At 31.0% G+C, this 18,733-nt stretch overlaps 3 protein-coding genes and 2 non-coding genes across 6 annotated transcripts; 2 read left to right on the top strand and 3 right to left on the bottom strand.

The window, feature by feature from the left end:
- The first annotated feature begins 1,554 nt into the window (after nt 1-1,554).
- Nucleotides 1,555-1,708, top strand: LOC113851747. The gene has a single exon (XR_003502313.1). It is a non-coding gene; the product is annotated as a small nucleolar RNA snoR145 (small nucleolar RNA).
- A 1,276-nt stretch (nt 1,709-2,984) lies between these two features.
- Nucleotides 2,985-5,796, bottom strand: LOC113849730 (sufE-like protein 1, chloroplastic/mitochondrial). Its single transcript, XM_027479845.1, has 2 exons — nt 4,637-5,796; nt 2,985-3,192 (listed from the first exon to the last, which is right to left on the bottom strand). The coding sequence occupies exon 1, from the start codon at nt 5,749-5,751 to the stop codon at nt 4,660-4,662; it is 1,092 nt and encodes a 363-aa protein (XP_027335646.1). The 5' UTR covers nt 5,752-5,796; the 3' UTR covers nt 2,985-3,192; nt 4,637-4,659.
- Nucleotides 5,797-6,034: 238 nt separating this feature from the next.
- On the bottom strand, nt 6,035-8,329 carry LOC113850250. The gene is made up of 2 exons (XM_027480708.1): nt 7,661-8,329; nt 6,035-6,846 (listed from the first exon to the last, which is right to left on the bottom strand). Exons 1-2 carry the CDS (start codon nt 8,008-8,010, stop codon nt 6,444-6,446), a joined length of 753 nt encoding a protein of 250 aa, XP_027336509.1. The 5' UTR covers nt 8,011-8,329; the 3' UTR covers nt 6,035-6,443.
- A 2,722-nt stretch (nt 8,330-11,051) lies between these two features.
- On the top strand, nt 11,052-15,939 carry LOC113850092 (protein ABIL1). Of its 2 annotated transcripts, XM_027480456.1 has the most exons (9): nt 11,052-11,355; nt 12,111-12,193; nt 12,865-13,015; nt 13,278-13,377; nt 13,485-13,577; nt 13,926-14,010; nt 14,114-14,166; nt 14,284-14,390; nt 15,468-15,936. In XM_027480456.1, the coding sequence occupies exons 1-9, from the start codon at nt 11,257-11,259 to the stop codon at nt 15,624-15,626; spliced, it is 930 nt and encodes a 309-aa protein (XP_027336257.1). In that variant the 5' UTR covers nt 11,052-11,256; the 3' UTR covers nt 15,627-15,936. The 2 variants fall into 2 exon arrangements, with proteins under 2 accessions (XP_027336257.1, XP_027336258.1); XM_027480457.1 differs by lacking the exon at nt 12,111-12,193 and having other exon boundaries at nt 11,094-11,355; nt 15,468-15,939.
- Nucleotides 15,940-17,126: 1,187 nt separating this feature from the next.
- On the bottom strand, nt 17,127-17,198 carry TRNAG-UCC. The gene has a single exon. It is a non-coding gene; the product is annotated as a tRNA-Gly (tRNA).
- Between the last annotated feature and the right edge of the window lie 1,535 nt (nt 17,199-18,733).

Here is an 18,733-nt window from a genome sequence, read left to right as displayed (position 1 = left end):
TTTAATTTTATTTTTTTTTATTACAAGATTTATTTTATTGGTTAATAGTACATTTATGTTTTTGCACCACGTCGTGTGATTCGTGTAGAGCTGCTGCATTAATTGTTAATGCAAAATCAAACAAATAAAAAATATTGGAATGTTTGATTTATTTTTACTTTTTTATTTAGTTACAATGTTTTATAATTAATTACAAAATGTAAATTTTTATTATTTTATTACTTTTAATAAAAAAATTATTACACAGTACCAAATAAAAAAAATTAAATAACATGACATTATATGAATAACATGTTTTTTAATGTAAGTATGTTTTTGAATGAATATATGCTTGGTATGTAGAGGATATGTTTTTAAAAAGTAAACAAAATATATGGAGACATAAAAATATAATTTGAACTGATATTTATTAATCCACGTACTAAAAAAAAACACTCTTTTTCTATCATATTTAGCAGGGTTCACCGTCCAAAAACAATGAAATCAACTACATGCTTTAAAAAAAAAAAAACTAATTTATAAAACATTTGCTTAAGATGAGACAATAAAGGGGATGAGCTTTCTCTAAAATATTATAAACAAGAGGTAGCTAACACATCTGTTGAAGATTGTATGTTTTCGTGGAGCACACATTTTTCAAGCTTAATTTGAACTTACATATATGCATTTTTTTATTAAAAATATATTATATTTAAATCATAAAAATAAAAAATATTTAAAATTTATTTATTTATTTATCTCTATATAATTTACAGATATTAATTCTTTAACAAAAGTATTTATAAGAGATATTTTGGGAGTATTTTTATTTAATTTTTTTTCTCTTGTACTATGTCACATTTTATATATTAAATATTTATTTTTTTTACTTAATTTAAATTTAAATGTTATATTGTTTTATTTTTAAAATATTAGTTGTTTATTTAATATAATAAAAAATTATCATTAATAATAATATTTTATTGATATAATATACTAAAAATTATTAAATATATTCAAATTTCCATTTAAAGTTTTTTTTAAAAAATAATTATCCTTACAGTTTACAGGAAATTAATAAAACCGTTCAATACTGGGAAATGCGGGTTCCCCTGGCGTTAAACCAAAACGCTCTCTATAAAAGGAGCTAACTGCGATCGAATATAGGGCTTGAAACCTTGTATTCATTATTAGGGTTGTAGGTGCCGCCGCTCATTCCTACATCACCTTTTTAATTCGTTTTATCGAACAATTACGATGCAATGAAGATAAACAGAGTAACGATGGACATCCTAACCATCGATTGTGGATCTGTTCGCAAAATGATTCCTTCTACTCTTATGGTTCGTATTCACTGAGCATCATTTCAACGTTTCTCTCTTTCTCGTTTTTTTCTTCTTTCAATTCCCTCTAATCGAAGGTTCCTATGGAGGAAGCGCTGTAAGTCAGTGCGCTTTTCTTCAAGTTTGCCTTCGGAGATTGAATCGAGATCTTATATCCTGAGAAGAAAGAGTCCTGCTTGTCGCTTGGATCTACTTTTGATACGGTTCTCTCACATTATTATAATTATTATTAATGCGAAGGTCCCAGCAGAGGGGCGAGTAACTCTTGTTGTTGAGGCCTCTCTAACCATGAACTTTGATACCCTTCGCATACTTAATCGCCGAATCGTAGGATGCCCAAACTTTTTTTGATTTTTGGTGCATCTGGAACCCTCGGCTATATCCTAAAATATATGTTGTGTTTTATTATTCACTCTACTTTTCGTACTTGCAGCTAATTCGTTCTTTATTTTTGTGATAAATGCGTAGAACTCACTCTCCATACATACTTAAAAGTAGACGTGGTGGTTTGTTAATATGAAAAAAATTGAAATCCTATGCCCAGATTCGATCCTTTTTTTTAGTAAGGACTTGGTGATTCTCTCTTTCTAAAAATTTATCTCAATTTTTTTCTGAACAAGAAATATAACTAAACCCAACGAATCCTTAAGGAAAAAAAAAGGAATAAAGAATCAAGAAAAATAAAACTATTGAATGTGTGATAAAAACCAAAATCCTCTTTAAAATGCTGTTTTCAGGAATGACCTCCACATTAATTCTTGAAATTTCTTGTACGAGTCTAATATTTTAACTTTTAAAATTTAATAAAACGACATTCGTTTTAATTTTTTAATATAAAAGACAATAAAAGATAAAAACAAATGATAATTAGAAAGTTTTTAAAAGCTCAAACTACAAGAGTAAAGCTAAATAAAAATGAATGATATTTATAGTTTTAATCTATTACTTGTGGCAGAAGCCGTGCCATTAGTCCATGCAAGGCAAAGAAAGCACAGAACTAACAGCTACTAAAAATATTTCCATCGGGAAAACGTAAAAGCAGAAGAGTGAAGCTTAGAGATTCACGAAAGTGTTTGAAGGAGGAAGTGGAGGGGAGGAGGAAGGATTTAAAAAGAGAAGAAGGAAGGGGAAAAGGAGGAGGTAGAAAGTTTAATAAGGGAGAGTGATGAAAAGTTTAATCATATAAATGATATTATTATATTTTATATTTATAATTTTATAATTTTTTAATTTTATAAAAAATAAATATTTTTTTAAAATTAATAATTTTAAAATTAATATTTTAATTTTTTTTTAAATCATTACTTGAAAAATTAACATTTTTAAAAAAAATTAGAATCCAAAATAGTATGAGAAAGAAAATCTCCTAAAGTAAACTCAAAAAATCAGTTTTCAAAGGATTTTGAAAAGTTTAGAAAAATTCTCCAAAACCTTCTCTTCATAATTATATAACTTTCAAATAAGATTAAATTACTTCTAACTCCTCTCCTCTCAACAGCCTAAAGTTTTACTCTATTTCTATGCTTACATTAACATGTCATCCTGTGTGCGATTTTAATTGCAAAAATTATTTGTTCCGGAAAAGAGATACATACAAAACAGAAATTCAAGAGACCAATCGCACCATATACCACATAATATAGATTATAGTTTTCTCTAGTCAATAAACGGACAGCAATAGCACAAAGCAAGCAGGACATGGCAGATCTGTTCATCATATCTTAGCATTCCTTCTATTAACAAGCCCACTCTCTATTGCAGACCAGCAACCATCTTTGGAAGATTCATATTCGGACTCATATCTCCGACAGGTCAATAGTAAACAAAATTGTTGGCCAAAAAGGGTACCCAAGTCTTCCATGGAAAAATGCTCCCAACCATGGGCATTTCAATTAACTTATAGATGTATAATAGAGTATCATAATATTGTTTTGATCATGTAGTCAACCTTACCAAATGAGAAAAGGCCTTATTAAAGGACACTAAGTCACTAACATGTCTTTCACAATCGAAGGTCTAGCAATGAAAGCCAAATGCTTCTTTTTCAGGGAGCAAAGCAGAGAGAGAAACTCTTGGACTAAATTCACTACAAAGTCCACAATATGTTAATGGGAAACTTCCACAAATGGAAGATAAACAAAATGCATAGATGACGACAGAGCAAATTACATTTACCTCGCCAATATTTAATTTCTAAGACAGAGACTGCTGGTTTATTTTGTTATACACAGACAGATAGACCCCCGGCAAAAGCAACGCAAAATAACAAAATCAAGGGAGGTCAATGCAATATAAAAACCAGTGTGTTTTTTAAGGTTTCGTATACCTCCAGAGTGTCAATGTAATTTACTCATGATAGTATGTCATAATCTGCTCAAAACTTTAGAATTACATTTGAATCCTTCATCTCCCAAGGAGCGTTATTTCCTCTATGTTAGAATTGCAATGGAATCCTTACTCTCATCAGGAGAATTTTCCCCCTTAGTTGATTCCTACAAATACCAGAAATTATTCCAGCATTTTTGTAAGAGATATCAAATTTCTAGTAAATATGCCACCACTATATAGTTCATGTGTTAAAAGTTACAAAAAGCATAACGATCTGATTTTTATTTTGCTCACCGGCACAAGTTAACACCAGTATCAATTGGCCAGAGTTTAACATCTCATTCTAAAATCTAAAATGTATAATTTCCAAATGATGAAGAAAAAAATACCTGAGGCTAAAATTCCACATACAATCCATTCAAACATGGATAGGAAGAACAAAAATTTAATAAAAAATCAACTTAAAGGCATTACAATTCTGCACCAAAGTCCAGGGAAAAAGAGATTTTAAAGTGAGAAAATTACAAAGTCTTTCTTTAACATATACATACATAAGCTCAAATTTTATATGTAACAAAGGGGCTAAGTGCCTGAAAATATTAATTTTATGATTTCATTTTTGTTTCCAATTATAAGTTTACAAATGATAATTGACTAGTGGGCAAGCGTATGTTGTAACAAGCTAGCATTGTTTCTTCTATCTATATGAGGACTGCCATTCATAATCATTAAGAACTACAGTATTGGAATGAAAGACTCAACTTCAAGAACTCTAACTTCATACTATTTGAACTTCATGAATACACATAAACCCTTAAATCATTGAAAACTCATCAGCAAGTAAATTATTCCACAGTGTAATGACACAAGATACCAACTATACTTAAAACAAAACGAGTATTGAACAAATAAAAAGTACCCCCTGATTCAATAAACAAAATGACTACATCCTCAAACACAACAGGTACAAAGGAGAAAATTTTGACCTCTCTTCCTGCCTAGTGAATATTCATCCTTCACCAACTTCAGATGGTGTCTTTGCCACAATTGACAAGGCATGTAATCCAGATTGCATCTCCTCTTGCAGTAGGCTATAGATAAGCCTATGCCTCTTAACTAAACTCTTCCCTTCAAACTCTTTAGACACCACCTTAACATTGAAATGGGTCTCACCATCACTGCCTCTAACACCAGCATGCCCCGCATGCTGATAAGACACATCTTCAACTTGCAACTCAATAGGTTTAAGCTCCTTCTCGAGCTTCTCCTTAATCCTCTTCCCCCTCCCTCTCAATTCAACATCCTCATTCCTATCCACCTCAGAACCCAAACCAACATCTGAACCAGGTGATGATGATGGTGTAACAGCATTATCAACTTCAGAACTGTGTCCACCACTTGAATTCTCAACAAAGGTATCAGCTTTTGATTCAGGGCTTTCATTTGAGCTCAATTCAGCACCCTTTTCAGCTTCCACATAGAGCATAAGAGCCTTTCTCTGCATTAATTTGAGCATATTCAAGAACCCATTATTCCTAGAAGGAGTTAAACTCTGCTGTAACCCGAGAAGGGTGACAAAATCGGGCGTGACTCGAATGATCTCGGAAACAGGCCTACCCGAAAAGCCCTGAACGAGCAGGGCAGCGAGACCCTTGGTGAGGACAGAATCGGAATCAGCTTCGTAGACAACATTCTTGTCGTTGTCGAGGTAGGCTCGGACCCAAACCTGTGAAACGCAACCTTCGACCTTGTTGTCCTTGCTCTTGAACTTGGCATCGAGAGGTTTAAGGTTCTTGCCGTAGAAGAGCAGTTGCTCGTACTTCGCCTTGGGTTCCTGCACTGATTGGAAGAGCTTCACGATTTCTTGAAGCTTCGGAGGAAGCTCTTCAATGGGTTGGAGAGAAGTGGTGGATGAAGAAGATGATGATGACGACTTCGTTGGAAGTCTCTCGAAGGAGATGAGTTTGAAGGAGAAGGGGGATTTTTGAGGTTTTAGAAGAAAAGTTGGGGTTTTGAAGAGTGGGTATTTGTCGTAGAGGGAAAGAGGGATTCTGCTTGTGACCAATCGAAACGAACACGATGAAATGGAACTCGTAGCCATGGTTGCAGTTACAGCTATTACAACTGTACCAGAAAGCGAGAGAGAATTATTGTACTTCATTGATGCCTAGCCCAAGAAGAACGCAGACTTGTGAATTTGGGCTCGGCCCATTTAAATTTATATTATTTTCTTAATTTATATGACAAAATTGATTTCTGACCCCAAAAATATGAAAAAAAATATGTATATTAAATTAAGTTTATTACAAAAATATATGGGAATTATAAGTTATTTTTGTAGACTCTCATAAACAGATAGGATTGTTTCATAAATCATAATGATACAAAGAGGAATGAAGTTACATTAGTTTATAATCATTGATCACGGAGATAATTTATTCTAAAAATAATCATACTATCTACATTCATACATGGATCAAATCCAATTTCTCATGTTCAGTTGAGTAGCAACGGGAGATAGATGTGAGAAGCATGGATTATATACAGGGCTTTACATGAATCTATAGATAAAGGAAGACATAAGTAGCAATTGCATTAGATACAGAGCTTTTAAAACTAGTTATAATTAACATCTATGACCCTATAACATCGTGTACCCAAGTCTATGTTAAAATACAATTTTCTCACAGCTTTATATGACAAGCAAGGTACCATATATCGAGCTTGCTGAATGTTTTGTTTACCATAATATGCACAATTTACACCAAAACTTCTTGAACAACTTGAGCAACATTACGTTTCCTTAGTAGGTGAAGATAGTTCAAAATAAGTTGGTCTTGGGGTGGAGGGGCAACCAATAGATTGAATCAATTCTTCCACACCCAACACTTTAAACCGAGGAGAAGAATTCAGAGCAATGTTGTCAACCCGGTGCTCAAAAATCTTGCCTTGTTTGTCAAGTTTATACTCAGAGGTTCCATCAAACCTACTTCGACTTTCCCATAGAATTCGTGGGATCCCATGAACAGTCCAACGAACCATGATGATGTTCTCAACAGGCTGCCATACACTGCTCAAGTCCCCCCACAAAGCTTTGAAGAACATCCTGCCATGAAATCGTAGTGCCCAGAAGATAGATTTGTAATTATCAATGCCAATGAACGTGTTCATAGGATCCTTGAACACAATATCATCCCTGAAAAAATGAGGTGTTATAGTCAACAAATTTAGCATATCTTAGCAAAGAATACACTCATGGGAAAAAGACCATGCAAGTGTGCAAAAAGAATAAATAGATAAACACAAAAGATATGCATTCAGCTAAATTCTATTGATGGATAGTATGAAGTTGCCAAAACTTGCGGAAAATATAAATTTGAGGGTAAAAAAGGTTCACAACAGTAGTTATCTCTATTTTATTAATTCAAGTAAAAGATTAACAGTGTCTCTTATTGTTTTGACTAGTCTAATCAATAATATTCTTGATTCCATTTATGCAATGCTAAGGATTCAAGTCGAGAGTTGCTTAAACAAGTGCAACTACCCTTGGCATAAAATAAAGTGATATAAGTCATGATGTAATATTAACCAATTACAACACCAACATACTCAACCAGAAACCAAGATAAAGGTAGGCAAAATACAACACTTTAGCACCTTCCATTTTGATAATCAAGAAAGGAAAGTAAAGCTATAAGTAAAGGGCATGTATCATTAAACTTTCAATTGCTATAAAACTTGTAATTGCCAAAACTTCAAAACTACCAATAACAGAAAATTGACCGTTAAAGTAATCTGTCCCGCAAGCCTCGGTGATAGTAAAACATTATGTGGAAAAGAAACTTATCTAAAATATACTAAAAATGATTTTTAATAAATAATAATAATTTCTTACTAAGCACTTATTTGCATTTTCCTGATAATAATAATAATAATAATAATAATAAAAATAATAATAATAATAATAATATATTAGGATAGAAAAGTGAAAGGGCATATGAAGGGAGAACCTGTAGATATCAAAGCTAAGTTCCCTGTAGAAGAGATTAGGGAATTCCTCCCTCAAAGCTCTGATGGCATATCCCACATTCACATAGTAATTTTGCTTTTCTTCCTTCTCCTCTTCGCTCTGCCTCAACCCTTGCTTCACCGGAACCGAAAATTGACCGTACGACTTCACGTTCTGCTCCAAACCCAAATCCAAAACCGCAATATCTTTCACTTTGCAAGAAATTTTCACCCCACGCTTTGACCCTACACAGTAGGGTTTGAAGCTGTGGAGTTTGCTCAGCTTAGGGTTAGGGTTATAAGCAATCTGTGGGGCAACGGACATTTCAGGGGAGTGGACTAGAAGGGCCATGAAAAGTTTGGATTTTTTTTGTCCCACGAAAAGTTATGAATTCAGAAGAAAAAATCTAACGAGAAAATGTCAAACTATTGGAGTGGAGAGGAGACTAATAATATATTGACTGTTGGAATTATTGAGTTATTAAGAGGAAAATTATGCGATTGGTTCGATTTTCTTTATGATTTTGGGGTCTTGGTTTTCTTCATCGTAAAACAAAAAAGTACAAAACTTTTGGAGTGGGAAGTAGAGAAATTGGATAAAGATGAGATGTGGAGAAAAAGAAAGGGCAGGGATGATAATGAAATGACACAATAATTAGTGAGAAAATTTTGAGACCATTAGTGGGGGCGTGGGCATATATTATATTATTATTATTACTAAGTGAAACAAATTATATAAAGCGAAAATATAAGATTTATTTGTTATTAATTTTAAGTTAGATATATTTATAAAAAAATAGTTAATTCTGTTAAAGAACTTCGATTTAAATTAAAAGAAAAGCAAAACAAAGTCTTACGTACAAAAAATCACAGTTTAGTCTCATCTCTTTTCTTCCGAAAGAGATAAATGTAAGTTTTTTCTTTATAAGTACTGACAAATTTTTACAACTTTTTCTTTATTAAAATGAGGCATCATTTTTTTTGTCCCAAAAAGTTTGAAAAATAAGTCGCTCAATGAAGTTCTTTTTTTTTCATGCTTCTTAATTAATTTAGCGAAAGAAATAATTTGTAAATTTGTTTAATTATTATTATTATTATGATAAGGCAAATTCAAAAGTGTTTTCAGTATCTGATAGTATTGATGTGTTTATTAGTTTTATCAATTAAACTTCAGCATGTGTTTAACGTATAATACATGTTATTTTTAACTAATTATAGTATGCATACTGCGTATGAGGTATTTTAAAAAATATATTATATAAATTTTTTAAAACATTAAAATTATAAAATAGTATTGCAATTAAAAATTACAATGTTAGAAAAATATAAAAAGTTTAACTTAATGAGTGTTCTTTTTAATACTCATAAGTTTTTTTTTTCTGATTTTTAATATTAGATTTCTGTTAAAATAAATTAATTTTGTTAGATTTAACTTTGCATATAAAAAAATTAATCAATGTGCTGACTGATTTACAAAATTTTGAGCTGAGTGTTGTGGCCCTTATATTTGGATAGATCACCCCTTTCCTCTTTATTATTTTTTCTGTCTGGATGTTTAGAGTATTAGATTTTAGTTGTTTGGTTGGGCTTTCAAGCCCTCTTTTTTAAGTAAAGAAAAATATAACATGTTAATATTATAAAAATATAATAATAATATATTAATAATTTAAGGTATTGCAACAACTGTGTGATGAGGATGAGTTAGGTACCAACATGACCATACCGGCTCTGAGAAAAAGAAAGACAACCTAAATCTAGATCCAGACCTTGCCAATTGGTGGGTAACAAATCTCTGTCTTTACACTTCTACCTTTTATCTTGAGAAGAAAATAATTTAGGGACTCTGTTTTGTTTCACTTTTATATTTTTATTTATTTTAAAAATGTACAGAAAGATATTACATTTGTTTAGTGAATTTCAAATAATAATTTGTATGTTATGAATGAGATAGATATAAAACTCATGGTAAATATTGAAGATTTTTTTATCAAACAAATTTTTCCTTTGAATAATGTTGTTTAAGCTTTAATTATATATAGCATTACAATATTTAATATTAACTATATTTTTTTTACTCGTGACCAAAATAGAGTTTAGTCTTTTGAGATATGAGTACCATTATTTTTTATTGGTCATTCAAATGAAGAGAGAAAAGATAAAGAAAAATATTTTAATGAAAGAAAAAACATTTTATTTGTTTTATGTAAAGAAAGAAAGAGAAAATAAATAAACGCATTATTATTATATACTTAAAATATTATACATATATATAAATAATTTAATTAGTTTAAAAGTTGTTCTCTCCTCTAAATCTTTCTATTTCAAAGTCGAGTGAAAGATGACTTTGGCCACCCTTTTTCTCCTTTCTTTTACAATATGGAATCAGATATAAAAAAAATAAAAAATATCCTCTTCATTCGATTGTTATTTTTAAAATTAATGACAACTGATATATCAATAAGCTTTTTAGTTAAAAATAAAAGAGGATCAAGTGTAAAAAAATGGAACGTTTATAATAAAACTTCACAGAAAACTATAGTAGACAAATTTTATTCCTAAAATAGATTTAACTGCTATAATAACAAGTTATGATAAATATAATATAAACATTATTTATTTAAAAAAATATGAATAGTATTTTTTTATTAATAATAACAAGTTATTACAAAATTAAATGTAATGATAACATAAATATTTTGTTTAGAAGTTTAAAGGGAAAAAATGAAGAATATGAAAGAAAAAATGTTAATAAAAAATATTTCAAATCAAAACAACTTAAAAATAAAAGAGTAAAAGTAATTTTAATTATTTATAATTTGTTTATATAAAAATTCCAAACAAGTATTATCATTAATTAAGTTTTTTTTAATTTTTTTATTTTAAAAAATTAAGTCCCAAGCAAAATTTAAAAGTTAGATTTTTTAATAAACTTATACTATTTTTAAAGTTTTTAAAATTATACGTGAATACACACAAAAATATTATAAAAGTAAAAAATACAATAATTCGAGCACGATTTACAATATTAATAACAATAATGATTTGTTTATGATGTAAAAATGGATTATTACAATTACTGAAAAAAAAATATTAATTATTGAACAAAATATAGTTAGGTATATTAGGTGGCGAACGCGAGGTGTAACAATTATGTAGGCAGTACGCAAGGACAGTAGAGATAATCTACCATCTGTCATAATTAATAGATAATTACAGAGTCAAGTATTCCCAAATCGGAAGACCAACCAATGTGGGGCTATGAGGTCAACTCACGATGCGAGGGTAGTCATGTCTTTTCATCGATGAATGGAGTGAAGTGGAAGTTGGCGTCAACTAACAACCCCGCCACGTGGCATTGAATTAAATATTCCCTTCCACTTAACTCCAAAAAGCTCCCACTCTCTCACTTCTCTCTCTCCTCTCTCTCTCTCTCTCTATCTTCGAGTTCTCCTTTCTCTCTCTTCGTTCCCATTTCCCATTCATGATGCTCTCATTATAACAGCATCAATGGCGGTTCCGCTCCATCTATAACCTTTTTTTCTGTAATTCCATTTGTTGAGGTTTTTTCTTGCGTTTGTTACGTTCCGTTATTCTAGCCATGGAGTTTGAGCACCCTACCGCAACGCCTCTCAACTCCGCCATGACATTCGATGAAGTCTCCATGGAGCGCAGCAAGAGCTTCGTCAATGCCTTGCAGGTCCTCTCTCTCTCCCCGAATTCTAGCTAGTTTTTTGTTTGCTGGAGTTTTTTTTTGGTTCAGATCTGCATTTGTTTAGACTTGTTTGGTGGACTTTGTTTTGGAATCTTACTGCGTTCCTATTAGGTTTGTGGTTGTGGTTGTGGTTTAGCTAATGCAGGAAAAATTGGTCACCGTGGTGTAGAAACTAATTTGCGCCGCGCGTGTGGATTACTTAATTGTCGATACTTAATTAACACGTTTCGAGTCGGTGATGCTTTAGAGTTATATGAGGATGTAGTTGTGTTCAAACTAGGGGATGGAATGGAACAATTGAAAAATTTTAGATGCTATTCCCGAGAAGCAATTGTGTTGGCTTGAAATTTGGGTTAGCTTTTTAGGGAAAGGTAAAGGTGGGTGGGTGGGTTTTTTCTTTTTTCTTTTTTTTGGGGGGGGGGGGGTGGTCATGACTCAGTTATACCAGTTATGGGATAAGCTATGATATCTCTTGCGTGTTTAACTTAAAATTTCGAATGAATAAGATGGCTGGAACTGAACTCAACGGGGTCAAGTCTAGAGGTGGCTCGTTGTAGATCAAATGATGCTGCTAATTTGTGCTATTGAATAGGGTCTAGATAATATTTATCACCTTTTGAGAGGCTAAGTTTCTGTGAACTTTCTCATGCTAATATTTGATTATTTTTTCTTAATTGTCGTAGCTATGTTTTTAAACGAGCATTGGCAGTAATTTAGTCCCCATTTTATGATCATTTCAGGAACTTAAGAACCTGAGGCCTCAACTTTATTCTGCTGCAGAATACTGTGAAAAATCTTATCTCCATAGTGAACAGAAACAAATGTAAGGATTCTTTTTGTTAATGCGTTTTTTTCTTTTATTTTTAAGCATGTTCTTGAAGGCATTCTTAACCCCTTCTTTTTATTTGCTTTGCTGTGTATATGGCCGAAGCTCCCAAACAGGGCAAACAATTAGTTAAGTTGTCTTCTAGAGTTCTAGTTGATTCTTACCAGAGATGTAAATGTTATGACTTAACATTTCTCTTACATTCTGCTTAGGCATTTTAATAAATGCTATTTGTGTTATAGCACATATGTGATACAATTACCATCGTATATTACATGTATCTTGCTATATCTGAATATAATAAAATAAAACTTGGATAAAAAGAATGAGTAGAGTGGGCTGTATTTTTTTTTCAATATGATGATTTGTTGGCATGGAAAGTGGAAACATAAAGAACATTGACTATTTTTTTTTTTTTTTGTAACATTTTTTTGGGTACTAAATCATCATTTTAACAATATCGTCATTATGTGTGTGTGTGCGCACGTGTGGTGGGAGAAGCAATCTTCATATTAATTCTTTGAACGAATGTTCTTGTTTAAATAAATAACAGTCATGCCAAATCTTTTGCCTGATATAAATTTGTGTCACTGTCAGCAACATTTTCTATGCACGTATTCTTTGTGTTTGAACTGCATGAAAATTTATTTTTGTTATTTATGCATTAGGGTTCTTGACAACCTGAAAGATTATGCTGTAAGAGCCCTTGTGAACGCTGTTGATCATCTAGGAACTGTCGCATACAAGTTAACTGACCTTCTTGAGCAGCAAACATTGGATGTCTCAACTATGGATTTGAAGATCTCTACCCTAAATCAGGTAGTTACAAACTTTTTTGAGATATTGTGTTTTAAGGAAATGTTAACGAGTGCCCTTGTAACACTAGTTAAGAGATAAAAAAAATATAAAGTATTTAATGAGAACGAAGATATTATGTTTCAATGAAAACACAAAAATTATGTGATACTTCCTTTTTTAAGTAATTGGAAGCATTTAAAAGATTGTATTATGCAAGACCTTGTGTTTATCTTTTAATAGAAAAATCACTTGGAGTTGAAGTAACATATTTGTTTACTAGCAGAAACTTCTTACATGTCAAGTTTACACTGATAAAGAAGGTCTACGGCAGCAGCAATTGTTGGCTTTCATTCCCAGACATCACAAGCACTACATTTTGCCAAGTAGGCCTCCAGGATTTTATGTTCATCTGGTAGTAATTCTTGGCACTAAAGATCTATAGTTGTAGTTTTTACTAATGGTTCTGTGTTTGTCTAACCATGCAAACCAGATTCTGTCAATAAAAAGGTACATTTCAGTCCACACATACAGGTTGATGCAAGACAGAATCCATTTCAGACCAGAACCCGTTTTCAATCTTCAGGTGAGTTGAGAAAATTTTGTCCCATCTAGAATTTTGCCATTATTTTTTCTTTATTTTTGGAAGTGAATATTATATTATTAATCCACGCATACACATATATATACAGAGAGAGAGAAAGGTTTGTCCAATATCTATTACTGTTTACTGTTCAGAATAAAGCTATGTTTGAACTAGATTTTATTGTTTTTGATGGGTTTGGTGTGGCCTGTAATTCTTTGGGGTACTGTTGTGGATGCATGGTACCTTTGGTTTTTCATAATTTTCATAGAACTTGCCTATGTCTGTTTGAGTACTACTTGTACTCTTTTTAATAAATTATTTTGGCATATAAAAAAAATCTATATCTAGGTACCCCTGCAGCAAAAACTCTTTCATGGCATTTAGCATCAGAGACTAAGTCTACCTTAAAAGGGTCTTCACATGCTTCACCAAAGTAAGTTTAATAATTCAATAATATGAGGCTGTACTAGACAACTTCTGTTTGTGTTTTCACCCTCGGTGTAGATGGCATTATCACATCATACCTACTTTTGCAGCATTGAGAATCCAAAGTTTTCTACCAAGGCCTCTGGAGTTTTCCATCTTTTAGGTTTGTGATATATTGTATCCCTTCTATTATATAATGATTCAGTTCAAGTGGCCAAACTTAATTATTTCTTGATGTACAAGTCATAGCTCCTTATAATCCATGGTTATGTGCCTATAGATAATGAAGAGAGCACCTGGATGAAATCATCACCAGCACAAATTCACTTACAAAATGGAGTTCCTACTTCTAGTATACCCATGCATACTTTGGGCGGCACACGCAAGGTAGTGTCATATTCATCAAAACTGCAAATGCCTGATGGTGTCATACTTAATTATCAAATTATATTATTTACTTATTCTTTGCCAAATGTTTGCGAGTGTTCTAAAACCTGTTTGTTAACCTTTAGGTGAAGTTAGTAAAAAGGAAAAAAAATGTTAAATTGTTATTAATGTTATTAGGGGAAGGATATTCTTACATTAGTATAAGTCTAAAATCTTTTACATTCGATCTGAACTTTTTATTTAACTTACATCTAACGGGTTATAATTTATTACTTCACTTGCTATTAAATATAAGTTAAATAAAAGACTTAAATTTAGTGTAAAAGTTTTTAGATTTGCACAAGTATAAGAAGATCCTTCTCTATATTATTATTGTCAAATAATATCTTGTGTGAAATGTTTCCATAACCATGACTTGTGCTACTGCTCGTGTTGGTAGTTAGCACTGCATTTTAGTAGTTAGCTTAGGTATAGCTGTATGGAGTGTATGGACATGAACATGGGTGCAGAGAGAAGTTTAGTTTTCTGGGATAGGACAAAGAATTATTGCTCAATTTCTATGACTTCTTGGGGAGTGTTTGACTGCTTCAATTGATAATTATAACAAATTGCTTTAGAATTAGTTGCACTATGGGAATTAACGAGATAGAAGATGCAATTAAGGTGTCTTTTACATGAAAATAAAACAATGCTGTGGATGCTTTTTGAATACAAAACAATTCTTATTAAAAACATGCATACATACATATACTTACACACACAAGTCAAACACACACAAATTAAGAGATAGAAGTAACTTTTTTCTTTCTCATAAGCTTTGGAGGGTTGTTTCAAAACTTGTACTTTTTTTATTTGACTTGTATGATCCAATCAGAAGAAATGTTAACAATATCTATCAAATGGTGTCCGACCAAATGTTTGAAACTGTGAAAGTGTGAAACAACATTTTCCAGCTAGCCATTGTGCTCGAACTCGAGTTTCAGAGTTGAGAGTTGTATTTACCTGTGCTATCACACTGGTCACTTGCTAATTTCCTATATAAAAGAAAAAGTTACCGATGAGTCTCTCTATCTGCAGGATGCATTGGAGGGTTCCAAACCATTGACTGCATTCAGGTCATTTGACAACCCAAATCGGCGTGAGACTGTCCATGTCCCCACTCGAAGCAAAAGCGTGCTATCAGCTTTCTTTGTCAAGCAGAGAACACCAAAGTTGAAGGCCGGTTCTTTTTCATGAATACCTTCCAAGGCAACCCCCACCCCGTCCCTTCCTTAATTAGTTTTTGATTCAAGCCTTTGAATAATGATCCTGTAAGTACTCGGTTCCCCAGCAATGATAATGGTAGGGATCTTGGTCTTCTACTCGCTAGCTATTTGTTACTCTTGTGATCTATAGTGTTCAGGCACCTGTAAAATGTATATTTGTCGTATGCTATGCATAAAAGGTTTAATTATTTTTATTGTCCTAGGAGTTTCGATGTATCATCAAAATTTCCAAGAAGGCTCTCGTTCTAATGTCTAACTTTTTTAGAAACAAGCTAGCACTGAATTCGGAGGACAGAAAGTTCTTATCTCATTTTAGGGATGGAAAATTGGAAATTGGGAATGGCAAAATACGTCAATTTACCATCGTTATGTGTGTTTAAAAAAGAAGGGAAAGAAGTCAATTTCATTGATCTCAATTTTTTTAAATCACAACTACTTCATTTTTATCCGAGTACGTAAAAAGTATAACTTTTAAGATCCTATATGTTAATATGCTTCCACTTACTGTCTTGCAGAAGAGACTTTTGAGGTAAGAAAATTGTTTAAATGTGATCCTGCAATTATTTACTTTAAATATGACATTTGAAAAGAGAGAAAAAAAAGTGTTATAAAGTATAAAAATATGATATAGGCATTTAAAAAAAAAATAATTAGAGTGCATTTTTAGTGTAAATCTTTTTATATTCTCATTTAATTAGGAATTATTATATTAATAATATATTTTAATTGACTAATAATATAAAATTATTCTTTTAAATTGTTCAAATAACATAATTTTTAGGTAATATTAACAAATTATAAAAGGCATTATGAATTACTGCACGTCATTGTAAGCATTTTTATTTTCAGCCAATCAGGATCAACTGACATAGAGCAAGCATTGGTGATTTGTGGTCTCAATCTGTAAGCGTCTATTAGCTTATTTTTTTACGGCTTCAATAGTTGGTGCTCCAAAACTTTGGCGTGTACTACTGTATTTGTGGGTCTCCCCGTAAGCGAGACATTTGAATATAGTGTCGGTGGGAATAGCCACACGCGATCACAGTTGGTGGATTGGGAATTCAGTGATTATATTTTCACCGCTCACTGTAACAATAAAATAAACAACTGCCAACAAAAGAGAAATAAATTTAGTTGTGATATTATAAGTAATTTTGTTACTATTTTTTAATTTAAATTTAAATTTTATTTTATAAATTTAATAAGAATATTAAATAAATTTTTTATTAAAATAAAATTTTAATTTTAATTGATAAACAAGAAAAAAACATAGTTTTTTTCATAAATTAATTTTTCACCATTCAATTTCAATTATTTTTTAATAGTGAAGCTCTGAATTATATTATTATATTTCATAGAAAAAAAAATAAGTGCTAATTCCTTGGGATTCTACTACATTTCATATGCAGTATTATATTATATTTCATAGACAAAAATGAAAGGAAGTTCCTCAAGTGATAAAATAATAAGATGCGTTTGCCGGGAGTCGAACCCGGGTCTATTGCTTGGAAGGCAATTATCCTAACCGTTGGACTACAAACGCTGTTGATGAGACATTAAATTAAATATATAATAAAATCCCTTCTCTTGAAATACATTATAAAATATTTGTATAAAATAAATTTTTAATGTTATTCAGTAATTAAATCTTCTTGAATCCTTTTTTAATTTTTTTTCTAATTCCAGTTTCAGAAATTAATATCTAAAAATACAAAATTAGATAATATTTTTATAAATAAAAAATAAATAAACAGATAGTGAGATAATTGAACGTCACAGTTAACTATTGACAATTTTATTTGTAAATTTGGTCGAAATTTCATCTGCGTATTTGATTTTATTAAGTTTAATTCCGATTTGTATATTTGAATTTATTTTTTTTTGAGTTTTATTGTTATTTTAATATTTTTTAGCTGCCTGTTAAATTTAGTTCTTATAATTGAATTTAAGCATGCAAAGGTAATGCAATTTTATTAAATATCATGATACATGCTGATAATTTAATGGAAGAGACCAACCCCACGTGACATGCAATTTTAGATGCTGTAGGACCTGCGAATAACACACTGTTATCGCGGTGGCTTATTCATGACAAGCAAATGAATATAGGGACATAGCATCCACAAATACTTAAAGTGGCCAATTTTCAAGAGAACTGCTATCAATATATTTTTAAAATTTGTCAGTTTTTTAAAAATTAAATAATTTATAAAGCAAGTGTTTTTATATTTTTAAAAGCTAATTAATAAAATTTTTTTTAAAAGAATGTGTTTTAAGCATTTGGTATTGGGTGAATCCAGCAGACATAGACAAGAGCAACGATGTGCCTGTAATAAAAGGAGAGATTTGCATGGCAAAATATATGGTTTATGATTATTCATATTGCTCCATGCACTGTGGTAATAAAGGAATTGACAGAAGCATATATTAACATGTATTGTTTCACGATTAATGTTAAAGTAGTCAAAACAATAATAAAAGTATTATTATTATTATTTAATAAAATACTTATTCAGTAAAAACAAAATATTTTTAAATGTTTAAAATAGATCTTAAGATTAATATTTATAATTTTCTATAAATAATCTTGAGAGAAATATGGACCAAGATTGACCATGGCATGCATGCCTTTTTCAAATAGCTCTGCAGCCAGCAAACCAAAGTAAAAGTATTAAAAGCAGAGCGAGTTTACTTCTGCCTATAGTTAATTAAGAAAAAAAAATTAATGATCCCATTTCAAGGGCAAATGAAAGAGTAACTGTATGATGAGTTTGAACTTAGTTTATTGAATGTTTGGTCACTATTTTATATTTTTTAGATTTATTAATTTTCTACCTGTGTTTAAAGATGCATATTTAAAAGTATAAAAAATATATAAATTATTAAAATTTGTAGTATGTAATGTTAGTAATATATTAAAATTTATAATATCTTGTTATTTTTAACATATAGTTTATTATATACCTTGAATACATTAAAAAAAAGTGTCTATTTATTTGTAAAAGAAGATAAATGGTTATGAACTCAATTTACTATCTTTTATGAAACAGTAATAATTAAGTAAGTCACGTTATACTA

The sequence above is a fragment of the Abrus precatorius genome, unplaced genomic scaffold (genome assembly GCF_003935025.1).
Source record: "Abrus precatorius isolate BTA unplaced genomic scaffold, Abrus_2018 Scaffold9, whole genome shotgun sequence".
Taxonomy (NCBI): Eukaryota; Viridiplantae; Streptophyta; class Magnoliopsida; order Fabales; family Fabaceae; genus Abrus; species Abrus precatorius.
This window is presented reverse-complemented; position numbering and strand designations above follow the sequence as displayed.

Coding starts and splice junctions, on each gene's coding strand:
- LOC113850092 (XM_027480456.1), top strand. CDS start 11,257: ATGGAGTTTGAGCACCCTACCGCAACGCCTCTCAACTCCGCCATGACA. Junction 13,378..13,484: donor CAAGCACTACATTTTGCCAA/GTAGGCCTCCAG, acceptor CATGCAAACCAG/ATTCTGTCAATAAAAAGGTA. Junction 14,011..14,113: donor TCTTCACATGCTTCACCAAA/GTAAGTTTAATA, acceptor CTACTTTTGCAG/CATTGAGAATCCAAAGTTTT.
- LOC113850250 (XM_027480708.1), bottom strand. CDS start 8,010: ATGGCCCTTCTAGTCCACTCCCCTGAAATGTCCGTTGCCCCACAGATT. Junction 6,847..7,660: donor CTTAGCTTTGATATCTACAG/GTTCTCCCTTCA, acceptor TCATTTTTTCAG/GGATGATATTGTGTTCAAGG.
- LOC113849730 (XM_027479845.1), bottom strand. CDS start 5,751: ATGGCTACGAGTTCCATTTCATCGTGTTCGTTTCGATTGGTCACAAGC.